Source organism: Microcaecilia unicolor, chromosome 1 (genome assembly GCF_901765095.1).
Source record: "Microcaecilia unicolor chromosome 1, aMicUni1.1, whole genome shotgun sequence".
Classification (NCBI taxonomy): Eukaryota; Metazoa; Chordata; class Amphibia; order Gymnophiona; family Siphonopidae; genus Microcaecilia; species Microcaecilia unicolor.
In genome coordinates, this window is record NC_044031.1 from 44,907,757 (window position 1) to 44,931,627 (window position 23,871).

The following is a 23,871-nucleotide window of genomic DNA, read 5'->3' on the forward strand; positions in this document are numbered from 1 at the left end:
ACTGGCTAAAGCTCTGAACATCATCAAAATAAAAGCTGCATTATGGGAGTTGGAGGGTAGGTGGTTTGCAGCTTCTGAATATAAGACTTTATGATCTGGCATGTCTGCTTCTGAATTCTCAAGATTACACACCCTTAGAAGGGAGCCTTTGTGGCACTTTGGCATCCCAACTATTTATTGCATGCCCCCTCTACACTACTCCATCCAAGATGAAAACTAATTGCCTTGTGAAATCAGAGGCTGGCATGGAGAGATTTGATTAAATTGTGGGAAGGGGATCCTGGATTACAAATCAATTACCAATTAGGGGTAATGGCCTTCTCCCCATTAGCAAACATACAACAGAAGATTAAACACTTACAAAAGCAGCTTGGGAACACGAATTAGGATTCAATTTGAGGTCATTTGATGATGTTTGTACTGCTGGTACTCTCTCATCTATAGCCCATGGGGCAGACCTGAGAGGGTGCCATTACAAGATTATTCAAAGGGCTTACTGGTCACAAGTGCGAGCACATAAAGCAAAACATGTTAACTTGCTGTTATGTGTAAAATGTAAAAGAACAGAACTTTGGTACATGCGGACTTGTCTTTTTTTTTTTTTTTTTTTTTTTACAAATATTTTGGACTAAGATGTTGAGCTGCATAGGTCAATTAGTGGGTATTGGTGTCCGGGTTTCTGTGGCATTAATAAGTGATGATTTGAGTAATACAGAGTTCAGAAAGAAAGAACATAAATTACTACTTCGGAAAGCTATTTTATTGGGGAAATAATGTGTGTTCCAAAGGTGGGCGTGCAGCCTGATGCTCCTTCTTCATATTGGCTGTGGAGAAACCAGTTTCTTACGCTCATGTTATGGAAGCTAAAGAAACACTTCTTACTTTTAAATGCCAACAGGGTTTTCTGTTGATCTAGTCTCCATATATTCAAATGCTGCCCACCAGAATTTGCAGCTTGTTTTTAAATTAGATAAAGTTACTTGATTGGTGAGATTTTTCTCTTGATATTTGCTAGCCCTGGCTCAGTTATCAGTCCCCTGGATTAATTAGTGCAGTGTTCCCAAACCTGATCCTGGAGGCACCCCAGCCAGTCAGGTTTTTTTTAAAAATGTTTTAATGTTTTATTTTTTGTTACATTTGTACCCCGCGCTTTCCCACTCATGGCAGGCTCAATGCGGCTTACATGGGGCAATGGAGGGTTAAGTGACTTGCCCAGAGTCACAAGTAGCTGCCTGTGCCTGAAGTGGGAATTAAACTCAGTTCCTCAGTTCCCCAGGACCAAAGTCCACCACCCTAACCACTTGGCCACTCCTCCACTTTCATTGTCGTCTTTGAAGGATGGTAGGGGATCAGAAAGTGTGATAAATAGGAAGGCCTGTGCTGTGTTGTTGGTCAAGGGCAATTTCTCCTTTCTCACTGCCAAACACATATCTTTTTATTCCCATTCTAAAGAATGAGAGGGCTTTCAAACAGTCTGCTTGAATGGCTGATACTTTTTAATTTTTTTCCTTAAATTACACTGTAGTGTTGGAGAGTTCCACTTATTTAGTTGGATTTGGCTCACACCTTTTCAGTTGTAGTTCAAGGTGAATTTCATTCAGATAGAGTAAGTACAGTGGAGCACCAATAGTATGCAGTATATGGGAGACAAAGACCTTGGAATCACATACTATCTATGTGCGTATAAGCAAGTCTTCCTCTGGAGTTCTCTTACAAAAATCGCCAAAAAAGCACGCACGCACACACCAGGATTTTCAGTGACCTCCGGTCTGACTCTAGGGGTTGTCTTACCTCATACAGTACTGTCCTGTAAGTTGTATGAATGGTGCCTGCAGTTTGTGTCACATGAGCAGGAACAGCATAGAGTGTGACTGAGTGGGACTTCATAGGGAGGCAGTTGCTGTGTAGGGTTTCCTGTTGCACTTTGTGGGGGTCAGACATGTGCAGTATTCCTATTGGCTGTGCGTACTTTTTGCTGACTTCTGTAAGAGAACTCTGGAGGCAGGCGGTAGGCTGTTGATTTAAAAAAAAAAAAAAACAACCAAAAACTAGGCATCAATGACTACTGTGTTGTAACATAGTAGATAACGGCAGATAAAGACCTTGTACGGTCCATCCAGTCTGCCCAACAAGATAAACTCATTACACATGGTATATGATACTTCATATGTATACCTGACCTTGATTTGTCCTTGCCATTTTCAGGGTACAGACCGTAGAAGTCTGCCGAGCACTGGCTTTGCTTCCCTATTACCGGTGTTGCCACCCAATCTCTGCTAAGCTTCTGTGGATCCATTCATTCTAAACAGAATTCCTTTGTGTTTATTCCATGCATTTTTGAATTCCATTACTGTTTTCATCTCCACCACTTGTGTGTGTGTGTTGGGGGGGAGCATTCCAAGTATCTACCACCCTTTCTGTGAAAAAAATACTTCCTGACATTATTCTTCAGTTTGCCCCCTTCAACCTCAATTCATGTTTTCTGGTTCTACCACCTTCTCATCTCTGGGAAAAGGTGTATTTGCAGATCAATACTTTTCAAATATTTGAATGTCTCTATCATATCACTCCTGTTTCTCCTTTCCTCCAGGGTATACATGTTTAGGTCAGCAAATCTTCCTTTGTACATCTTGTAATGCAAATCCCATACCGTTTTTGTAGCTTTTCTTTGCACCGCTTCAAGTCTTTTTATATCCTTAGCAAGATATGGTCACCAAAACTGTAACCTCTGGAAAAGAACTTATTGGGTTAGACAATGTTAAAATGTCATCTGCAAATAGCATTGTGTTCTAGGTTGCTCCACCACATATAATACCTTCTATACCCTGCTACTCTCTAATTAGCAATGCTAATTAGTCGATGCAAAAAGAAGAGACGGAGCATAGCTTTGGTGCATCCCCTTGTGTAATTCAAAGCTTTCAGTGTATGATCTAAAGACTAGCTAATGGCTCCTTGTATAGCAATTGTATTTATGTAAGAAATTGGTCTTGTAAACCTTACTCAGGACTGCAAACATATATGGCCAATAGACAGAATCAAAGGCTGCCTCCGCATGTAATGATAGTATCGGAGAAGGGTCCCTTAATCTTATCACCTGTTCAATGACGTATAATGTTTTGTGTTTGTTGTCAAATGTCCTGAAATGAATCCAGCTTGGTCCACCTGGACCAAGCGTGGCATGAGCTTTTGTAGTCTAGCTGCTAATATTTTGGTGACTATCTTTTAATCAGTCCATACCAGGGAGATGGGCCCGTATGAGCTACATAAAAATTGGGCCCTTGCCAGGTTTAGGAATGATAGTCATTGCTGCTAATTGCCATGAGTGGGTTGCCAAGAATGGGGCAAAATTAATATTTGCTCTATGGAATTCCCCCTATATTTCCAAATCAGTACAGAGTGAGTCTTCCTCTCCATTTAGTTTCAATTTTTTTATTAATTTATAAACTACAATATGAGCAGTAAAGCATGCAGGATATTCAAATGATGGAATAGTCTAAAGAAAGTAGAGAGCTTTGACTCCCCCCACATATTCCAAAGATAAACAGCATGGCATCAAAATAGTACCCTGATCCCAGATCCCCAACCCACCGTCTCTTTCCCAGAAAGAATCGATAGGAGATGGTCAAAAGAAAACGTTAAAGGTTCAATTTGTTAAGTATGCCTGAGTTTGGTAGGTATTGTATATAAGCTCCTCAAATTGCCCAGAAACGTTTTGACCGGTTATCCACCGAGACATGAGTTAACTTGTGCTGAATATCGGGCCCATAGGGTTCAAAATGATGTTAGTGGCCTGACTTCCTAGACATTTGTACAAGGATCTTCCTCTGTCTTCCTGAGCCTAGGACACTGCCACGTCTTACGCTCCATATGCAGCTTTGATATCGCAGAATACTTGGATTTTCCTTTAGTCTGACCTTAGCTAGAAGGAAGACCTGGACTGGATCTTCAGCTTCTAAACTTTCCCTTGCAGAACACTTTCTAGCCACTGTTGCCAAATAGTGAGTAGATTAATGTGTTTAAACATATAAAAAGGGCCCCAGAACTTTCATGGCTCCATACTAATATAGCTGTTTTCTTTCCATTAAAAGATACTTCAAAGATGGGTTTTAATCACATAAGATTGTAAACCATTTTGACCTGTTAGAGGAAGGGGTATATCCAATAAATGATAAACATGAGCTTCAGAGACCACACAGGTATTGCAGTCACATGATAGAACTTCATCTGAAGAAGGAATGTGTACACTCTCAAAAACTCATGTAAACATTTTTTTTAATCTTTTTGATGGTCCAGCAAGATATGTTGGAGAACCTTTAAGTGTTAATTTTATTTATTTATTTTTTATGTTTGTGAAACCTACTCCGAAAGAGCAGATTTGAAAGACTCCTTTGGTCATTTTTATTACTTTTTTAGGACATTCTAGTAAAAGGTATCATAAACTGCAAAGAAGTTAGTTTTCCTTAGGATCCCAGTATATGGTTATTGGAACTGTTAACACTACAGTAGAAGCAAAGTAAAAATAACTTATGCAGTGTTCTAAATGTGGGTCTGTCTTGTCCCATTGTGTCCCCTTTCCCAGGTTCCTGAGCAGCCTACGGTCCCGCTTGAAGCAGCTCCACCCTAGCGCCAACTGTACCCTACGTGATGAGCACATTATTCACGTCCATTTCAAGGAAGAAATAGGCATTGCTGAGCTGATACCCCTTGTCACCACCTACTTCATCCTCTTTGCCTACATCTACTTCTCCACACGTACGTTTCAGGCGGTGGCATCTGTTCTCCCCAGGTTCTTCACAGCAAGGGGGTACCAAGTGTAATAAAAAGTATTATAGGACTGAAACGAGAGGATGTGTACAGTATCTTAGATCAGTGGTTCTTAACCTTTTTTTTTTTTAGTTGGGACACACGGCAGACAATGCCTAAATATGTGACACATCACACATATATGACCCTTTCAGACATTTGGTCTGACACAGTATAGCAATTTTTATGAGTTAAAACATAAACATGCTTTGCATTCACAAAACCCATATCCCCCCATCTCATTATCTGATGACAACATAAATCTCTCTACATTTTTAAATACAAAATCTGAAAATAATCCTAAACATATATATAGCAAACCTACTATAAAAAAGTAACACTGATTTCTATGATTCAAACAACTTAGCCCTCTCTTTGAATAGGCAGCACTGCAAATATTACATGGGCCGTAGAACACCCACACACCTACTACTAGTAAAACAGAACATGCAAACAGGATATCACACCTGGGTCAAAGGTGAAACAGACAGAGCCTCACGAAATACAGAAGAAGGAATCGTAAATGAGAAATAACATGAAGACAAAAACTGAACTGGAAACCTTTGTAAGTGAAGCTTTGTAAGTCTGTGTACTTTGAAAATGAGCCTTCACGTGTTATAATTATTTTTGAAATACACACACACCTTTTAGTATTTCTTACTACAATAAAGAAATACATTATGACTAAAAGGAGATGTAGAATAGTAATTCAAATAAGCATTTGTGCCGTTTTAGTTTATTTAGAAAGTATTCATTACTGTATAATCTGAAATACGTTCTTTGTGATTTACACCAAGACTCTATCTACAAGTAGGACTGAGTCAGGCACACAAGTAGGTGACATCATCTGATAGTGCAGAGACCAATCTGCTATCCCATAACTCAGAACATCAGTTTGGATTTCTGAGTGTGCACAGCTGTTCCCGCATGCATTGGTCTCTTCAGCTCCTCAGTTTAATTTCTTCCACTCTTACAAATGGACTCGAATTGAAGCTGTCCCTCAGTTTAAACATTATTGATATAATCCTTTCAAGAAATCCAGTTAACTGTTTAACATTAGTGGAACATAGCTACAGAGGCATGGTATGGTTGCATTTTTAATATGGTAATACTAGTGCCCATCTAAGAAACAGGTTATTTTGAGTTAGTCTTCACTGGACCAAACTTCCTTTTCTTGTGCCATCACTATCCAGCAGGATAGGCAGTGTCTTAAAAGGTGGAGGATAAAGGATTTTTTTTTTTTTTAAACAATAAAGAGTGACAATGTGGATGCAGCAGCTCATAGGTTTGCTTGCTTTGTTTTGAGAGTACAGCAATGACAGCTGTGTGGGGAAGGGGAAAGTGAGATTGGCCTAATTGGTTTCAACATTTTGATGTCACTAGGCCTCCTGTCTATTAAACCTCCTTGGAGCTGCCAGAGGATGGACTGTGGGAGCAGGCCAGGGAGATATGTGGCCCCAAGGAGGATGGGGAGCGCTGAAAGAGACGGGGAAGAAGGTTAACATGGGGAGAGAGAAGGGTAAATGCTGGACAGGGAGAGGAGAGGGACATTGGAACGCAAAGAGGCAGTGCTGGAAAATTAAGAAATGGGGACACGGGCACTACTGAAAAGGGGGCGGGGAGATAGGGGCTCTACTGAAAAGGAGGGGATAGGGACACAGAGGGGCACTACTGAGAAGGGGAGGAGGAGATAGGGACACAGAGGGCCACCACTGGAAGGAGGAATGGAAATATGGGGACAATGGTGAAAAAGGGGTGAGATGGGGGACAAAGAGGTAATGCTGGAAAAGGGAGAAGATGGTAACACAGGGGTAGTGCTGGAAAAGGGGGGAAGATGTGGACACAGGGCAATGCTAGAAAAAGGGAGAGATGGGGACACCTGGATGGCAGATGCTAGAAAAGGGGGAGATGAGGACACAGAAATGGCAGATGCTGAACTTGAGGGTAGGATAGAGACAAGGGACACAGAAGGGAGATACTGGACAGGACAAATAGTGGTGCAGAGGAAAGAAGGTTGGTGCACTTGGAGACAGAAAAAATCAGATGAGCAAAAGACCCTGTAATAGCAGAAGAAACGGAGAAAAACAGAAAAGAGACAGCGGGACCAAAGCAAATGAGAAAATAAATTGTTCAAACAACAGTAGAGGGATCCAAGTGCATTTTCTTAAGTCATTTTGGATGTACTGCAGCACAGATTTTGATGGGTAGAATCAGGGACTGCAAATCCCATATGAATTTGGGATGTGAGTTCACACTAGGAGTGGTTGAAAAAGCTCTCTTCTGGAACCGCATCACGTGGCAGGTCTATACACAGCTATTTGATAGTGGGGTCGTAAAATGCAAGATCAGTGCCAAACAGATGTAAAGAAGGAAAGGAAGAAGACAAGAGGTGAGAGAAGAAATGGAAAGGCCAGCCTGGAAAAGAATTTGTAAGGCTGACTCATGGAATATGGAAAAAAAAAAAGAGTGGGACCAGCCAAATTCCCAGACAACAAAGGTAGAAAATTTTATTTAATACTTTGTAAGGACAGAGATGTACCTGCTTTGTAAAATGTACAGGAGAGAATGCATTTCTGTTTCTTTTCTACTAGTATTGCACTGTTTATAGAGTCTGGCTTCCTTGGGCAGAGAGTGTGTGTGTGGGGGGAGGGGGTCTCTATTTCAATTCTGTTGTTGGTGGGTTTTTTTTTTTTTTGGAGGGGGGGTTGTGGCTCCCTATTCTGTATTAGATTGGTAGAATGGAATGTTGTCACAATTTGGGTTTCTGCTAGGTGCTTGTGACCTGGGTTGGCCACTGTTGGAACAGGATACTGGGCTAGATGGACCATTGGTCTGACCCAGTATGGCTAATCTTATGTTTATATAGATGAGGGTCTGTCCATGTTCTGCATGTGTGACTGAGGTGAAGGATTCTGCTAGCAAGTAGTGTCTGTGTAGGAAGGTGTAACAGTGCAGTTTGTTCCAGTTTTCCAATAGTAGGTATATTTGGTGCTCCACAGTCCAGTGTAATATATATAGCACTCTCTTCTGATAGGTGGGTTAGGGCTGTTATGGTGTGGTAAGTTTTGTGTTCTAGAGCAGTCCTGGAGTACCCCCTTGCCAGTCACCACACAAACAAAAGCCCATCTGATCTAAACAAGGTGTCTAGCAGTGGAAGGAATGTGTGTGCTATTCCTGAATATTTGTACTTTGTAGTTAAGAAGACAGGTTGCCTGCTCTGGCCAGTCCAGGGACCTCGTCTGTGTCCTGCCTCCTGATGTAACTTACTGTTTCCTTGTAGGCAGGACGCCTGTATTAATCATTGCCCGCCATAGCACCTGAGCAACAACACAGACACTGCTGTCTAGCTGACACCAACCGGCGCCTATTTTATAAAAGTCTGCTCCCTCTGAGATCAGAACCTGGCTACGCCTCTTATCCTTGCCTTAGGTCAGAGTTTAGAAAATACCATCCGCTGGTGAGATATGGCCCATGGGGGCTCTTCTCAGCCAGCCCATTTGGTATTGATACATTTTAATGGTTACTGGCTCGCTGACAATTCAGCTCTGAAGCAGTTCATGCTGACATCAGCAAAGGCCCATCATTTTACTTCTTCACACCTTTTCTTCCTCTGGGGCCACATCTATTGACATTAACTGCTATAGGGGTTGGGGCAAAAAAATGTGAAGAGCACACCTTATCAGCCCCTAAAGCATGCAGCAGCCACAGGTATGGCCCTAGAGGAAAAATGTTTGCACACCCCTCCCTTATGTTCTTTTCGATGGACCATTGTTATGCATAGTTTACTGCTGCATTGGTGGATGGGTAAGTAAAGGCATGCTAGCAGTAGCCCCAAAACTTATTCTTGTGAACGTCTTGCACCCCAAGAAAGGGTCTTAGAGAAATCCTATGCAGAGTTTCATGGGAGCTGCTGTTTCTGTTGCAGGAAAGATTGATCTGGTGAAATCAAAGTGGGGTCTAGCACTGGCTGCAGTGGTAACAGTTCTCAGCTCCCTCCTTATGTCAGTAGGTCTCTGCACACTCTTTGGCCTGACACCAACTCTCAATGGAGGGTAAGTAACCAAACTTCTAGCCGCTATTAGGCTCAAAAAAACTGACAGAAGGTAGTGGGTTAAGGGTGTGTGTGTGGTGGATGGGGGGTGGTGGTGAGGTGCCAAAGTTTGAGAAAGCAGATGGGTTAAAATTTCGGGGACCAGTATTCAACAGCAGTTGTGTGGTCAACAGTAGGTACCAACTGTATAACTGCTTTTCTTTCATTTCTGTGGCCTGAGTAACATAACTTTTGGTTATGCAAGTCTCTATGTGGCTAAAAGTTATGTGATTTTAATGGGGTGGGATTTTGGGCAGGGTGGACTGGCGGGGCAGAACAAAGGTTACAGGGATGGTGGTACTATTTATCCACAGAAATGGTATATATAATTTTATATGAATAAACTATCTTATAAAGTATATAAACTTTATACACATTTTTATGGAATCCATAAATGAAAGCGAGAAGAAAGTTATACATGTATCTGCTTCCTCCCCATAAAAATTTGGTGCCACCTGTTTTTCTAATTAACTCTAATTGGTTTCTTAAGTCCAGTTTTGTTCAGCAATATTAAAATGAAATCCAACAATACTAGAAGCATAGAGCTGAAGCTTTAAAGAAGCTGAAAGTAAAGAGTACTACTAAATCATGAAACTAGACTAACACAGCTTAACACCTGCCTCTGATTTTGCTTGTCAGTATTTACATTTAGCTGTTATGGTATTTGATTAGGAAACTTGATCATGAATAGAGCTGATTACACAATCCATGGGGAGATTTGTAGGGCATTCTAATTGACTTTGACAGTTACCTACCTTACATAGAGTGATTTGCTTCTCTGGAATCCTGGGACTTTGGTGGAAATCCTTGGACAGGATTACTGAACATATTTTTGCAGCTGAAAAGTTCAGTTAAGCTACAGTTTAATCTTCATAAAACAACTAAACTTATAGGCAAACCAGACTTTCTTTAAATACCTTTGGCAAACCTTTAGTCTTGCCCTCCTCCCCCTCCCCCTCCCCCTCCAATTGACTTTCACACTTCTAAGACCTCCCTGAGGTGTTTGGTTTTTTTTTTGTGGGGTCTTTGTTACCCAAACAAGCAATTTAAGAACAATACAACCAAGGTAACTACCCTGTACATATTTAAAGAAGAACAAACTGTCCTCTTCTTATTCAAACAAGAAATATTGAACATGTAATCTCAACACATTTGAACAGTTTTTATAATATTTTTAGTAGAGAGATGTGGTAGCTGTGTTAGTCCACTTTTCTTATTTCGGATCTGACGAAGAAGGGCTACCTTCGAAATCTAATAAAAAAAATGTAGAGTTAATCCAATAAAAAAGGTATCCTCTTTTCTGTGTTTCATTTTATTCTATTTCTATTGATTACCTATAATCAGTGGTGTGCTGGAGCAGGCTCTCACAGGCTCTTGAGAGCCGTTTGTTAAGTTTTTAAGAATTTTGGGAGCCGGTTCTTCATGGCTTCTTTAACAAATGGATCCCAAAATGTGGGCTTGGGCCCCTCCTGAATTCTCTTTTACTTTGCTGGCGAGAGAGAGAGCCCCCTGTTAACAATTTACCAGCACACCCCTGCCTATAATATTTCTAAGATCCCATATCCCCCAACCAACCCCTCATCCCTACGTTCAGTTGTCCAGGAAAGGCGAGGCGAATAGCCATCAATCCCTCTAAGAATCATGCTGAGCAATGTGTTAGAAATGGTTCCCAGGTGGTTTCCCACTTGTGCAAAGTGTGTCGACATATCGCCAATAAACGTTCCATGTCACATATGTACCACAACTTAGTGAGCCATTTGACCAAGGAAGGGACCGTTTTCTGCTTCCAGTGAGTTGCTAGAGCGACTCTTGCTGCACACAGCATGTTTCACAAGAAGAGCTTGTGGCCTTTTAAGTCCAGGTACTTTTTTAGAGAACAAACAATATACTGGGGGCCATTGAATTGTGCATGATAACCACTTTTGAAGTCTATGTTGAATCGCCCTCCAGAAGGCCCGGGCTTTGACACATGTCCACAAAATGTGGCCTAACTTCGCCACATCCTCTCCAGCACAGATTGGAGGAACCAGGAAAAATATGTTGTAACCGAGCTGGAGTGAGATACCAACGAAACATGACTTTCACTGCATTTTCTTTAAGTGGCACAGACACCGAGATCCCCAGCAGAGTTCTTTCCAACATATTCCTGTCATCCTCATTCACCACTATCCCCAGTTAATGTTGCCAATTAAGCCAATGAAGGATATAAGCAGGTGTTAGGGAGCAAAGATATTTATAAACCCAGGTGATCAAGTCCTTAGTTTTAGAGTCCTCGCATAAGTCTTCTAAAAAGGAGTCATCTCGTGTAATCAGTGTACGAGTAGCATGTGAGGAAAGGAAATGAGACAATTGAAGATAATCAAAATAGTCCCCCAGAGATATTGAGTAGTTTTCATGAAGAGAGGGAAATGATACCAAAGAGTCATCATCATACAGTTGACCCCACATCCTGAGACCCTTGGAAAGCCACCTGCTGAACAAGACCTGGGGGGAACAAAAGATGATAGGCTATGGGGGAAAGATGAGACAGAATATGATCCTGCGAACCTAATCTATCCCACTAGTAGAAAGTATTAAGTGTTGAGGGACACAGGTCACAAGGCAGCCGACTATATTTGCGAGGTAACCACATCAATTACCCCAGAGGATGAGGGCCTATGTCTGCTTGCTCCAGATGGACCCAGAGTTTCTGTGGAAGAGCCTGGTACCATTCCAAAGCTGCACGTGCCTGAGCTGCCTTATAATACCACAAAATATTAGGGACCCCCAGGCCACCCTTCCATTTGTTGCAATAAAGAAAAGAGCAAGGCAATTGAGATCTCTTATTATTCAAAATAAACCTAAGCAAATGGTCTTGCAAGTTACATAAAAACCCACGTGAAAGCCAAATTGAGAGGACCTGAAAAAGATGTAAAAGGCGAGACATGATATTCATCTTGACGGTGGCAAAACCATGACAATTCAAGCCCTTAGCAACGCTCCATGTCCCTGAGAAGACTCTTAATCAAGCCAGGATAGTTGACAGTAAACATATCAGTATGAGATGAAGTTAAATAAACACCTAAATATTTAATACTATGGGAAACCCATCAAAATGAAGGGACTGCAGAGCTTCACAGGACAGGATGAAATTTAAGGCTTCAGATTTGCTCATATTAATCTTAAACACTGAAACCTGAGAGTAGTTCTCAATGACCCGCAGTAAGTTAGGGAAAGAAATAAGTGGACGAGTCAGAGAAAGGAGGACATCGTTCACGAAGAGAGCCAACTTGTATTCATGGTCACCAAACCTAATGCCAGAGATGTCAGGGTGAGCATGAACCGCAACTGCAAGAGGTTCCATTACCATGACGAACAACATAGGAGATAACGCATAACCCTGACGCGTACCTCGCATCAAGGGAAACAATGCTGAGTTACTACCATTAATATGAACACATGCTTCGGGGGATGAGTAAAAAGCCTGTATCCATCGACAGAAACCAGACCCAAAACCAAGTCATCCCATGACCTGATACGACGGACACGATCAAAATCCTTTTTGGCGTCTAGCCAAGGAGACACATTGGGATGCCTTCCCGCCGAGTCAGGTAAAGTAAATCTATCATCCGGTGAACATTGTCCATTGCCTGACAATTGGTGACAAAACCCACCTGATCAGGATAAATAATAGGTGGTAGAACAACAGCAAGGCGGTTGGCTAATACTTTTGCTAGGAGCTTGACATCAGCATTCAGCACTGAGTAGGGCGATAGGAGGTGCACAGTGTGTGGTCCTTTTCCGTCTTTGGTATGACAGAAGAAGGTAAGGATTCTCCCTTGTGTACCCTGTTGATAAGATCAGCCAGGATAGGGCCAAGATCAGAAGCAAAGCATTTATAGAAGTCATTGGGAAGACCATCTAATCCTGGGGATTTCCCTACTGGGGGCTCTTTGATAGCCTGATGAATCTCCATCAGGATCACTGGCTGCTCGAGATCAGAAGACTGATCGGGAGAGAGTGTTGGAAGATCACACAAAGCCAAGTAAGAATTGATAGCATCTGGCTGAATGTTAGTGTTCTGAGAGTAAAGAGTCTCATAGAAAACCTGGAATTGTTGCCAGATCTGGGGGGACGATGTACTTAGTAGCAATGAGCCTAGGCTATTCCGTATGTGGAGAATTGTGAGTTTCACATAGCCCTAAACCTCAAGGCCAGTGAACGACCCACATTGTTAGTAAACTCATAATTATGTAACTCATGACGTGATTGCAGGTGCCGCAGTTGCTCCAAGTAAATGTCATCCAATTACAATTTGGCCGCCTGAAGTGCACGAAACATCTCAATCGAACCTGTAAGTTTATGGCGTTCTTCCAAACATCTAATATTATCCAAGCAACGAGAAACTTGAATTCACTGTAAATGGGCACGCTTGCTTGCTGCAAAAAATAGCCCCTGGAGAGACCACCTTCAAGGCATCCCAGATCATTCCCATATTAGGCCCAGAGCCCAAATTAACTTTTAAGTATTTGAGGAGAGAACAGTAACCCCTTAATATTTCAGCATCTTGCAGCAACAGCGTATTCAAGGTCCATCGCTGGTCCTTGTCTGCATCACACAAGTTGGGGACAATGGCCCAAACGGGAGCATGGTCAGAGAATGTTATACTGCCAATACCAGATAAAGGAGCTTCTTCCATTATTTGAGTATCTATCAAAACAGTCTATATATGAATGTGTCGTGTGTAGGAGAATAGTAAATCTATTCACGAACTCTAGGGTGAGCAGTACGCCATATGTACACAAGGCAGAGATTAATTGCCAAAGGAAGTCTCCCAATTCTAGACAAGAAAAAGTTGCACATATCCCTATGAGGATCATCCCAAGATCTAATCTCCACCCCAAAACCCACCCTACAATAAACATAAGCACCAAACAGCAGACCAAAAAGGCCTCCTGAATGGGATCCAGAGGATCTGACTCGCACAACCAAACAGCTCCAAGCACCCTAGAACCCCTCCCCCCCCCCCCCCCCCCCACACACACACACACAAATTCCATTTCAGTACAGACAGGAGTATCGGATATCTCTCACCCCCTCCCCCCAAAAAATATCTTCTTGGGTTTCTCAAGCACCCTTTACCACCTCTGGAATTTTGCTGTAGTGGCGGAGGCAACCGAGCCCAGAGGGGAGAGTGATACAGCCGAACTAGCATGATGCAGCAGCTAAAGACTGCACTCGGTGCTGTTTGCCTTGTAATAAGAAACAAAGAGAGAAGGGAAATCCCTGTTGATATGGAATCTCTTCTTTTGTTAGTATGTCCAGGACTTGTTTCATTAGATGCCGCTGGGACAAAGTGAATTGGGAAATGTCCTGGAACACAGAAATCTTAGCATTATTGTAATCCAGGGATGTTTTCAATCACGCCCGGAGTAATACACGCTCCTTATCCACATAATTAACAAATTGAGCAATGATATCTCTAGGTTGATTATTGGAGCGGGGCCCCAAGGCACGATGTGCTCTCTCCAGAACTAGTGAGGTATCTCAAGTGTCCAAGGCCAAAAGCTTACAGCACAGGGATCGGACTATGGCAGGAACATCCTTAGTTGGGCCGCCTTCAGGGACACCTCAGAAACGCAGATTCTTTTGGCACCCTCTGTTCTCCAATTCATCCAGTCTGTAGAGAAACTCCTCATTTTGCTTCATTAGTTGCTGAGAATGTGAAGAGCTAGCGGCAATCAAATCTGCGTGTTCATCAAGTTTAAGTTCTACTTCTTCCACATGTCCTCCTAGGTCTTGCAGGTTGGAGCTCAGCTTCGTCATACATTCCAAGATCTCCTCTTTAGAGGACTTGATTGCGGATTGGATCTCTGAGAGCCATTATTGCAACTCTTTAGAAATACCCTGCCGGGTCGGGAGTGGGTGATTATCCGCCAAGGATAGATAGATCAGAGTCTTACCTGAAATGCGCTCCTTGTCCTTTTTTGTCAAAAGCAATGCCTTGCTCATGTTTAGGCAGGATCTCCAATGCACTTGCGACCCAGTAGAACTCTATATGTTCCAGGATGGAGCAGGATTAGGCTAGTAATAGTGTGGTCGAAGCAGGAACAATGAGGCTAGGCAGCCATTCAGTGCAGTGATGTCACTTCCTCTTGACCTCCCTGAGACTTTGATAATTAAACTGTATAGTAATCACCCCCTTACTATTTTGTAAAAATAGAAATATAAGTAAGTAGTGCTGATTGTATTAGTTTGATTTTGTCTTTTTTTTTTTTGTTAGCTTTGTTCTCTTTCCAATTTTTTTTCTTGTGTGCTGCAGTGACTCATTCCTCAGATCTGACACTTAGCTTTGCCCTCTTTGTCTGTTTTTATTGTGTTCTGCTCTGTGCTGATCTTTCTCCCAGATGCTTATTCCAAGGTGTTCTGCTTTAGCTTGCTTGATTGCATTAGTTCAGTTTTAATTTGTGACACTTTGCTTTTCTCTGTGTCGTCTTTGTTGTTGTGTGCAGCACTATACAGACCCTTCCCCTGGATCTTACATCAGTATCCAAGAAGCAGTTTTAGCAGTGCTTATACCAAAACATTCACACCTCTAGCATATACCAAACAGCACCTTATTTGTAGGTGGGCTCTTTTGAGTTGCCTATAATGTATCTTGGTCTGTTATTTCTTTTTTGTTTCTGTCTCTGACACTGTTCTCTTGCCTTTTTCATTCTTCTCTGATGACCTTTTGCTGCATGCTCTGTGATGTGGAGCCAAGCACAGATATTCATTGTATTTCTCTGGGAAAAGGAGTTCCAACTTCTAGAGCATAGAAACTTGAGTAAAACGTAGCAGTTAGAGAACAGGATAAGACAGTTTAAAAGATGGACTTCCTTATTCTTCCAAACCCCTGAACTTCAACAGCCCAAATACTACATCCCACAACATTTGCTACATCACTCTGCAATTGTTCCCACCCCTAACACTAGCTCCTGAAAACTGCACCCCCCCCCCCCAAAAAAAAAATAACTCCCTTCAAACTGCCCAATACTCAAAAACTACCTTACCCGCGACTGACACAACACCCCAAATCTTGTCCCCTATAAGTACGCCTACATGATCACAGCTACACTTCCCACACAGGCACAACAAGTGCCCAGCACACACACAGCACAGAAGAGAGAGAGAGAGACACCAAACACAAATGCTTGCAAGCGTATATATTTTTTGTATTGTTTTCTACGTATATTGCCAAGTGACATCTAGTGCTATGGGTAGGGCCAGATTAAGCCATTGACAAATTGTGTTCACATGTTTAGGGAGTTCTGTGAGATGTGCTCAGGATTCAGGAGGTTAGGATTGCCAACAGTATGTCTTTTTTCAGGTCAGCAGACTTTTACATTAACAAATAAATATAGAGCCATTACGGCAAGAGTAAGCCACATTGAGCCTGCAAATTGGTGGGAAAATGTGGGATACAAATGCTACAAATAAAATAAATAATGTCCAGAAAGTAGAATGGTAGCTAATAGATGATTTGGAGGAAGTTTCTCTGCTGTTGAAGTGAGGTTTCTGCATCTGATGGGAGGTGGAAGATAAATGAACACCCCCTCCAAATGGCAGCAGTCTGTATGCACTGATTTACTGTAAACAATAGTAATTAAGGAATTGCACCTTTCAAATTGTCTTCCCGCATCTCCTCTCCTGATTACAGGCACACAAAAAACACACACAAACGTGTTATCATTTATATTCAGAGGGGTTGAAAAGAATTCCATGAGCCATGCTATGTTTGCTTTCCTCGCTTGTATGAAAGTATTTATTTTGAAGGCCTTGAAGATAATGTGTTTTGCTGGCTGTGAGTTTTCTGCAACCGGTAGCTGTGTAACACATCTGTGATGAAATATTGGATATTGAGCAAGTATTGATTCTTCCTGGAACACTGCTGCCATGGAGAAGCAGCAGCGTGGTAGAAAGGAAATGCTGTCCTTGCTCTTTATGAATATTTATGTGCATGACGTGCCTTGTATTATGAAGGCTGAACAGAATGAAACACTAAAACTAAAGATCAACTAATATGATTGAGAGCTTCCAGACAGTTTTGGAGGCCGTTTTAACAAATAAGATGTCACGCTATTCAGTTAAAATTTTTCCATAATGTAGTGGCTTTACTGGTCGAAAGAATTCATAATGAGAAGGAAAGATGAACAGCTGTAGATATTACAGGTGTGTGAAAACACAGTTGTGTTTCCTACTCAACAAATTTATAATTCATTTGTAGGTGTCTCAGGGTAGTTGACAACTTATTATATACCCCACTTCTTCCCTAGCCCAGAGCTGTGGTTGGAGTAGAGAGCTGCATGGGAACGAGGTTAGCGGGAATCCCGTGGGGATCCACTCCAGGTCTTGGGGAATCCTGCGGGGGTGAATGCAGTTACTGTGAGGTTCCCACAGAAGTGTACACCAGGCCATACCTCCAGGACTCTGCATTACAAAGGCTTGTTGCAGCACATGAGCAAAGCCATGCCCCCCCACCCCACAATCATGGCTGTGCTCATGTGCTGCAGCGAGCCTTTGCAATGCAGAGTAGACTGCAGAAGAGGGGGGAGGGAATGGGGGATCGTGGTGGTGGGGGGGCAGAACAAGAGCTGATAGCTATTAACAATCCCCTTCTTCAACCAGCCACTGTTGTAAATACATTGCACACTATTACACATAATTACAGTATGGTTTTACTAATCCGCTTCACTAGAACCAGAATAACTGCATGCTCTAGGCTGGTGCAACTATAACTGTAAAACTATAGTCAATCCCTAATGTAGGATAATCAGTAAAAGATTCTACTCTCTCCAATTGATTATAATAATAACCACTTATATACTTTTAATATTTTAAAGAAGGGAAACACAAGGAGAATTCAGTATAGGCTGATCCTTCAACCGAGCCTATTAATGAGACTAGCCGTAGAACGGCTCATTATCGTACTCTATACATCATTAATACTCCTTATTTTTGAAACCTTTCTGATTTTTTTTTTAGTGCAAAATATATTAACACACAAATATATGAATATCAAAAATTGAAAGTGTGTAAAGTTTTAGTGAAAGTCCCTACAAAACCTAAATTGAGGAACTATAAGTGCAATACAATCAAAGAAATTCTGAGAACACATGGCAAAATATATTTCAAAATGGCGAGCACCAGTTGACTTTGAAAGAACAACTACAACCACGGACCAAGGGGGATAACTTAATTTAATTTATTTTCTTCTCACTATGGTTCCGTCTAAAATTAAATGTCCAACAGGAATCCCTGTTTCAGAGATTCTTCTTCAGGGATGCCGGTGCTATGAATAAGCTGTTCCTCTGTTATGAAGCAGCATGGCAAACACTGCTTTTAAAGATGGTACAAACTTCTGTCACCAACGCGATGACAACGTTGTCATCTGATTGGTCTTAGAAGTCTCAGTGGAGATCACATGATGGGACCAATGGCTTATGGGCTCACAAGGACTATTATGTAAACTGTATGCCAACAACAAGGATTACAGCTATACCAGGCTTTTCTCTGTGGAATAATACCAAGTACCTGTGAAAATCAAATGTGAAATGGCAGACATTGTGGTCACCATGTGTGCAACAGGTATGAGACCTTTTTCAGTTGTTATAGGGGACATATTCAGGAATTTAGCATAAAAGCTCATCTCCGTTAGTGCTAAACATGGGAATGTTAACCTGGACCAAGTCAAGCCCTGTGAGTCAACTGTCGCTTATCATCTTGATGGTGTGGAGAAAGAGAAGATCGCACTCGTCAACAAGCTAGCTTTAGTGCCACAGTTCGGAGTGACAACTGACCTCCAGACACACAAATAGAGCAACCACAGCTATATAACTGTGACTGACTGTACAGTATATTGATAACTGGCAAACTGAATCATGTATCTTGGCTACTCGATTACTGGATGAAAATTCTACCTCTGAAAATATAAAACTGACAGTGAAGTCTATTCTGGATGAGTTTAGTGCGCAAAGTGAAGACAATGTGTTCACTACAGACAGTGCTAGTAATATGAAGGCTGACTTTCAAGAATACACATGGATTGGATGTTCATGTCATAATCTGAATCTTGTTTTGTCATACGGACTACAGCAGACAAATTTGAATGGCACCGGTTTGCCACGTGAGGTAGCCAAACTTACTGACATCTCGAAAGAACTAGTGACATTGGGGAAAACAAATGAAAATTTGTTAAGCAGTGTGTGGTAACATGATGGAATAGTGTGCTGTTAGCCCTGAAATCAGTGGCAACAATATTTTCAGATCTCCATGCACTCAGCACTGAGCCAGGTTTTAATATTTATTTATTTATTTGTAACATTTATACCCCGCACTTTCCCACTCATTAGCAGGTTCAATGTGGCTTACATAGTAAATCGTGTTAACAAAGTGGTATAAAATGGATGCAACTAAAATATTGTAAGTAAAGGGGTAATCATTTATGTGTGGATAGGTAATATGGGCATAAAGGAGGAAGGAATAGGGGAATGATAGGATATTATATACTTGATCATGGTTTTCTTTGGTGTTTCTGGGACATAGACCATAGAAGTCTGCCTGGCTCTGTCCTTTTGTTCCAATTACTGGAGTTGCTGTCAAAGCCCACTTCAGCCTATCCAAATCCATCTTGTCATTTGCGGGACAGGGGACAGAGACCATAAAAGTCTGCCCAGCACTGTCCTCACGTTCCAAATTACTGGAGTTTCCGTCAAAGCTCTTGCCAGCCCATCCTAGATCAGATTGCTGTATTCGGGACTCAGAACGTACAAGCCAGCCTAGCGCCGGCCTTAGTTGATGCAGCCAGAGTTGCCATCTAAGCACCACTTGACATATGCAACCCTTTACATTTTGTTTTTTTATATCATTTTCTAATTAGAGATCTTTTGTGTTCATCCCACGCCGTTTTGAATTCCACCACAGTTTTTTTTTTCTCCATGCCCTCAGGAGGGCATTCCAGGCATCAACCACCCTCTCCATGAAAAATAATTTTCTGACATTACTCCTAAGTCTACCACCCCGCAACCTCAATTCAGGTCCACTTTCCATTCTCTGGAAAATGTTTGTTTCTACATTAATACCTTTCAAGTATTTAAATGTCTGTATCATATCACCCCTGCCCCTCCTCTCCTCTAGGGTATACATATTCAGGTCTTCCAGGCTCTTCTCATATGTCCTTTGGCACAAGCCCCATATCATTCTTGTCGCCTTCCTCTGGCCCGCTTCATCGTCTTACATCTTTGGCAAGATATGGCCTCCAAAACTGAACCTAATACTCCAGGTGGGGCTTCACCAATGACTTGTACAGGAGCATCAACACCTACTTTCTTCTGTTGGTTACACCTCTCTCCATACTGCCTAGCATCCTTCTGGCTACGGCCACCGCCTTGTCACACTGTTTTGTCATCTTCAGATTCTTAGATACTATTACCCTAAGATCCCTCTCCCTATCCGTGCATATCAAGCCTCTCACCGCCTAGCACATATGTCTCTGTTGGATTTCTACTCCCTAATTGCATCACTTTACACTTCTTAGCACTGAATTTTAATTGCCAAACATGAAACCATTCTTTCAACTTTTGCAGATCCTTTTTCATATTTTCCACTCCCTCCAGAGTATCAACTGTGTTACAAATCATGGTATCATCTGCAAAAAGGCAGACCTTATCTTTTAACCCTTCACCAATGTCACTCACAAATATACTGAACAGAATCGGCCTCAGCAGTGACCCCTGAGAAACTCCACTTCCTACCTTCCTTTCCTTTGAGCAGATTCCATTTACCACCACCGCCAGCTGTTGGTCAACCAGTTTCCTATCCAGTTCAGCCCTTTCAGCTTATTTAAGTCTTCTTTGGGGTACTGTATCAAAGGCTTTGCTTTCAATCTTGCCCAACGGGGCTCTCCGTTTCACTATATAATGTAAGCTTCTTCAGGGGGCCAAGTAACTGTTGGCAAATCACGATACCTAAAATCAGGATAGCAGTACCACACAAAACTTATTCAATGTGAGTAATAGCTCAAAAACAATATATGAAAAACGCACAAATACTAACCTTACAAAATGGCGTCCCCGTTGGGCAACATTGAAAGCTTGAAAGCTAAGTAATATCAGTATTTTTGATCTTTTGATTTTTCGTTTATAATGATTATCATGATTCAGAAGTGGGTTTAAGGATATAGTTTACCCCATATATATCTTCATTGCATACAAGTGGAGTTTTTGTGACCAGTGATAAAAACGGAGTCCAAGTAATGCTGGCGTTTGAGTGCACTGAGCACAGTATCGCCATGCAGTGACTACTGAGGTCTATTTTTCTCCACTTTAAATTGAAAAAAGAATGGATACCACACTCTATTAATTGAGTTAGCGTGTTTATGATTAAGTTAGTTTAGTTCAGCTTATAATTAACGTTATAGTTCACATATTTGTTTACAACATTACAACAGCAGAAAGGTAACCAGCAACTTTCAGCCAAAAAGCTTTAAAAATCAAGCATAAGATTTTGAAGCTTATCCTTGCTGACACCGGTAGCCAGAGCAATTCAGCCAAAACAGGCATGATGTGATCAAATTTACTTTTTCCTTTAAGCAAGTGGGCTGCTATATTTTGCATCAGCTGTAGTCTCTTGAAGTTGACCGTCAACCTCTGAAAAAGCAAATTGCAGTAGATTAATTTTCTAGTGACTAAAGCATAAGTAACTTACCAGACTAGATCTGGTTAATAACGGTCTCAGCTAGCGAATCATTCTTAATTGATAGTAACAAGATTTGACCACGCTATTAATCTGAAGATCGAATCTTGTTTATCTGTTTATTTTTAATTTTCTTTTTTTTTTTTCCAGAGAAATTTTTCCATACTTGGTAGTAGTGATTGGGTTGGAAAATGTATTGGTTCTAACGAAATCTGTTGTCTCAACACCTGTAGACCTTGAAGTAAAACTTCGGATTGCACAAGGTAAGATTTTAGCTGGCCCCACTGTCTCAGGGTCTGTAAAGTGAGAATATCAGTTTCAGAGACCTTTAGGTTTTCTGTAACTGGATTTTTTATAAGCTTATGGCTGTTGAAATAGCTCAGTCCTTCTGCACTAAATAAGCAAAATATGAACTAAAAAAAAACTATGAGAACCTATTGAGAATCTGATGAAAGCTATGGATCCTCTATATGGAAAAATGCACATAAATACATACATTGTATTTGTTAGCAGGCATGAGCGCACGATATTCACCAGCTGCGATTAAAAATATTAATTGTGGTTAATAAAATTAATTTCCCTGAGCTACCTTTACTTTTACTCCCCATGTGGCTGTCATTTGCTTCTCCTCCCCTTCCTCTCCTGTGATTGGCTGTTGGGGCGGGGAGCCAAAGAGGAGTGCTGTTAATGGGGAGCATTAAAAAAATGCTGAATATCGTCACATGCTCCCTCCAACGAACCCTTCTCTGCTTGCTGCTGGTGCCTGCCACCAGTAAGTAGGACCAAGTGGGTCTGGCATTGACTTAGGCCTCCCCCTCCCCTGAAGTCTGACATCCAATCAGGGGTTCCCCCCTTACTTAGATCCATCATCTCCTCTGGCATCTTCACTGAGCCCCCTCCCCACCCCACCAAGGTTCCCCACCTTCCCAGACTGTGTGCTGCCTGTCTGCATGCCTGATCTGTGCACAGTGTGTGGGGGTTGGGGGTGGGGAGATGCAGTCACTGACAGGCCGATGCTCAGAACCCAATCTCCGGTAAGCTTCTGAGGATCCATTCCTTCTGAACAGGATTCCTTTATGATTATCCCACGCATTTCAGACTCTTAACGCCGAACACATACGTCTCCCGTGGATTTCTGCTCCCAGACACTATACTGTCTGCCTGCATGCCTGATCTGTGCACAGGAATTGTTTGACTGTTAGAGTTAATATTGAGAACTGTGGGTTGCACAGAGAATCTGTGGATATAACAGAGCAATCAGTAGTCATCAATGCACAAGTTGAATTTCAATCATGGACATGAGTTAATGTGTATTATTCACACTGTGATGTTTATGGATTTTAAGGTTGAATGTAGTTAGAATGAAGAGAAGTGCATGGGTATGTATGTATGTGATTGAAACAGTGAGGATAAAGTGGGTTTTAAGATTGTGTAATTTGTAAAAGAAATATTGAATAAATAAAGTTTTGTTATATATTGAAAACGGCTAAAGAAGAGGTAATGAATATTTATTATGGATATCCTGAAAACCTAACTGGCTGGGGTGCCTCCAGGACCAGATTTGAGAACCACTGCCCTATGTAATGGAAAGGGAGTCATATAGGTACCATTTACTTTTATACAAGCTTCTGGTTGAGCATAAATCTGGGTAAGCCAGTTAATAAAATGGTCTGAGAATCTCATTCTACGTAGAATAATAGAAAAGGCCAGTGAACCCTGTTAAATGCCTTTTTGGCATCTAATGACAGGAGCAGCATGAGAATCTGAGCTAATTTGGCCTACTGAATAAGATGGATCGTTCTGTGAACATTATCATAGGTCTGCCATCTGACCACAAACCCTGATTGATCTAGTTTAATCAGTATGGGCTGGACCTGCCGGGTGAGTATTTTGGTAAAAATCTTATAGCCTGTATTTAATAGAGAGATAGGTCTATATGAAGTACAATGCAGGGAATTTTTTCCCAGTTTGGGGAGTACAGTTATAGCTGTCAGTTTCCATGAGTCTGACAAATGCCCCTATCTCCAAAAAATGTATTGCATGATGAAGCAATGGAGCCAGATGCTTCCCAAAACATCTCTCTATATAAAAGGCAACCCCAACGTTCTGAAGCCTCCATGGAAGTTGAGGCGCCCGAGATATCCGGTGTGCCCTGGAGTGTCTGCACCGCCCTCGCATCAAAACGTCATGATGTCGAGGGCGGAGCTATGACACTCGAGGGCCGAAACGGAAACGCCACAGCGAACAAGGCAAGTAGCTCGGAGGGA

General features: G+C 41.8%; 1 protein-coding gene across 2 annotated transcripts in view; it reads left to right on the forward strand.

Moving 5' to 3' along the window:
* SCAP (SREBF chaperone) overlaps positions 1-23,871 on the forward strand; it is a 252,892-nt gene that overhangs the window by 150,899 nt on the left and 78,122 nt on the right. For both annotated transcript variants that reach the window (XR_003941472.1, XM_030196685.1), the window contains exons 7-9: positions 4,580-4,752; positions 8,729-8,855; positions 21,755-21,867. Coding sequence is in view for 1 of the 2 variants with exons in the window: in XM_030196685.1 (XP_030052545.1) it covers positions 4,580-4,752; positions 8,729-8,855; positions 21,755-21,867 (413 nt within the window). In the remaining variant the exon portion in view is untranslated. The remainder of the gene's footprint in view (positions 1-4,579; positions 4,753-8,728; positions 8,856-21,754; positions 21,868-23,871) is intronic.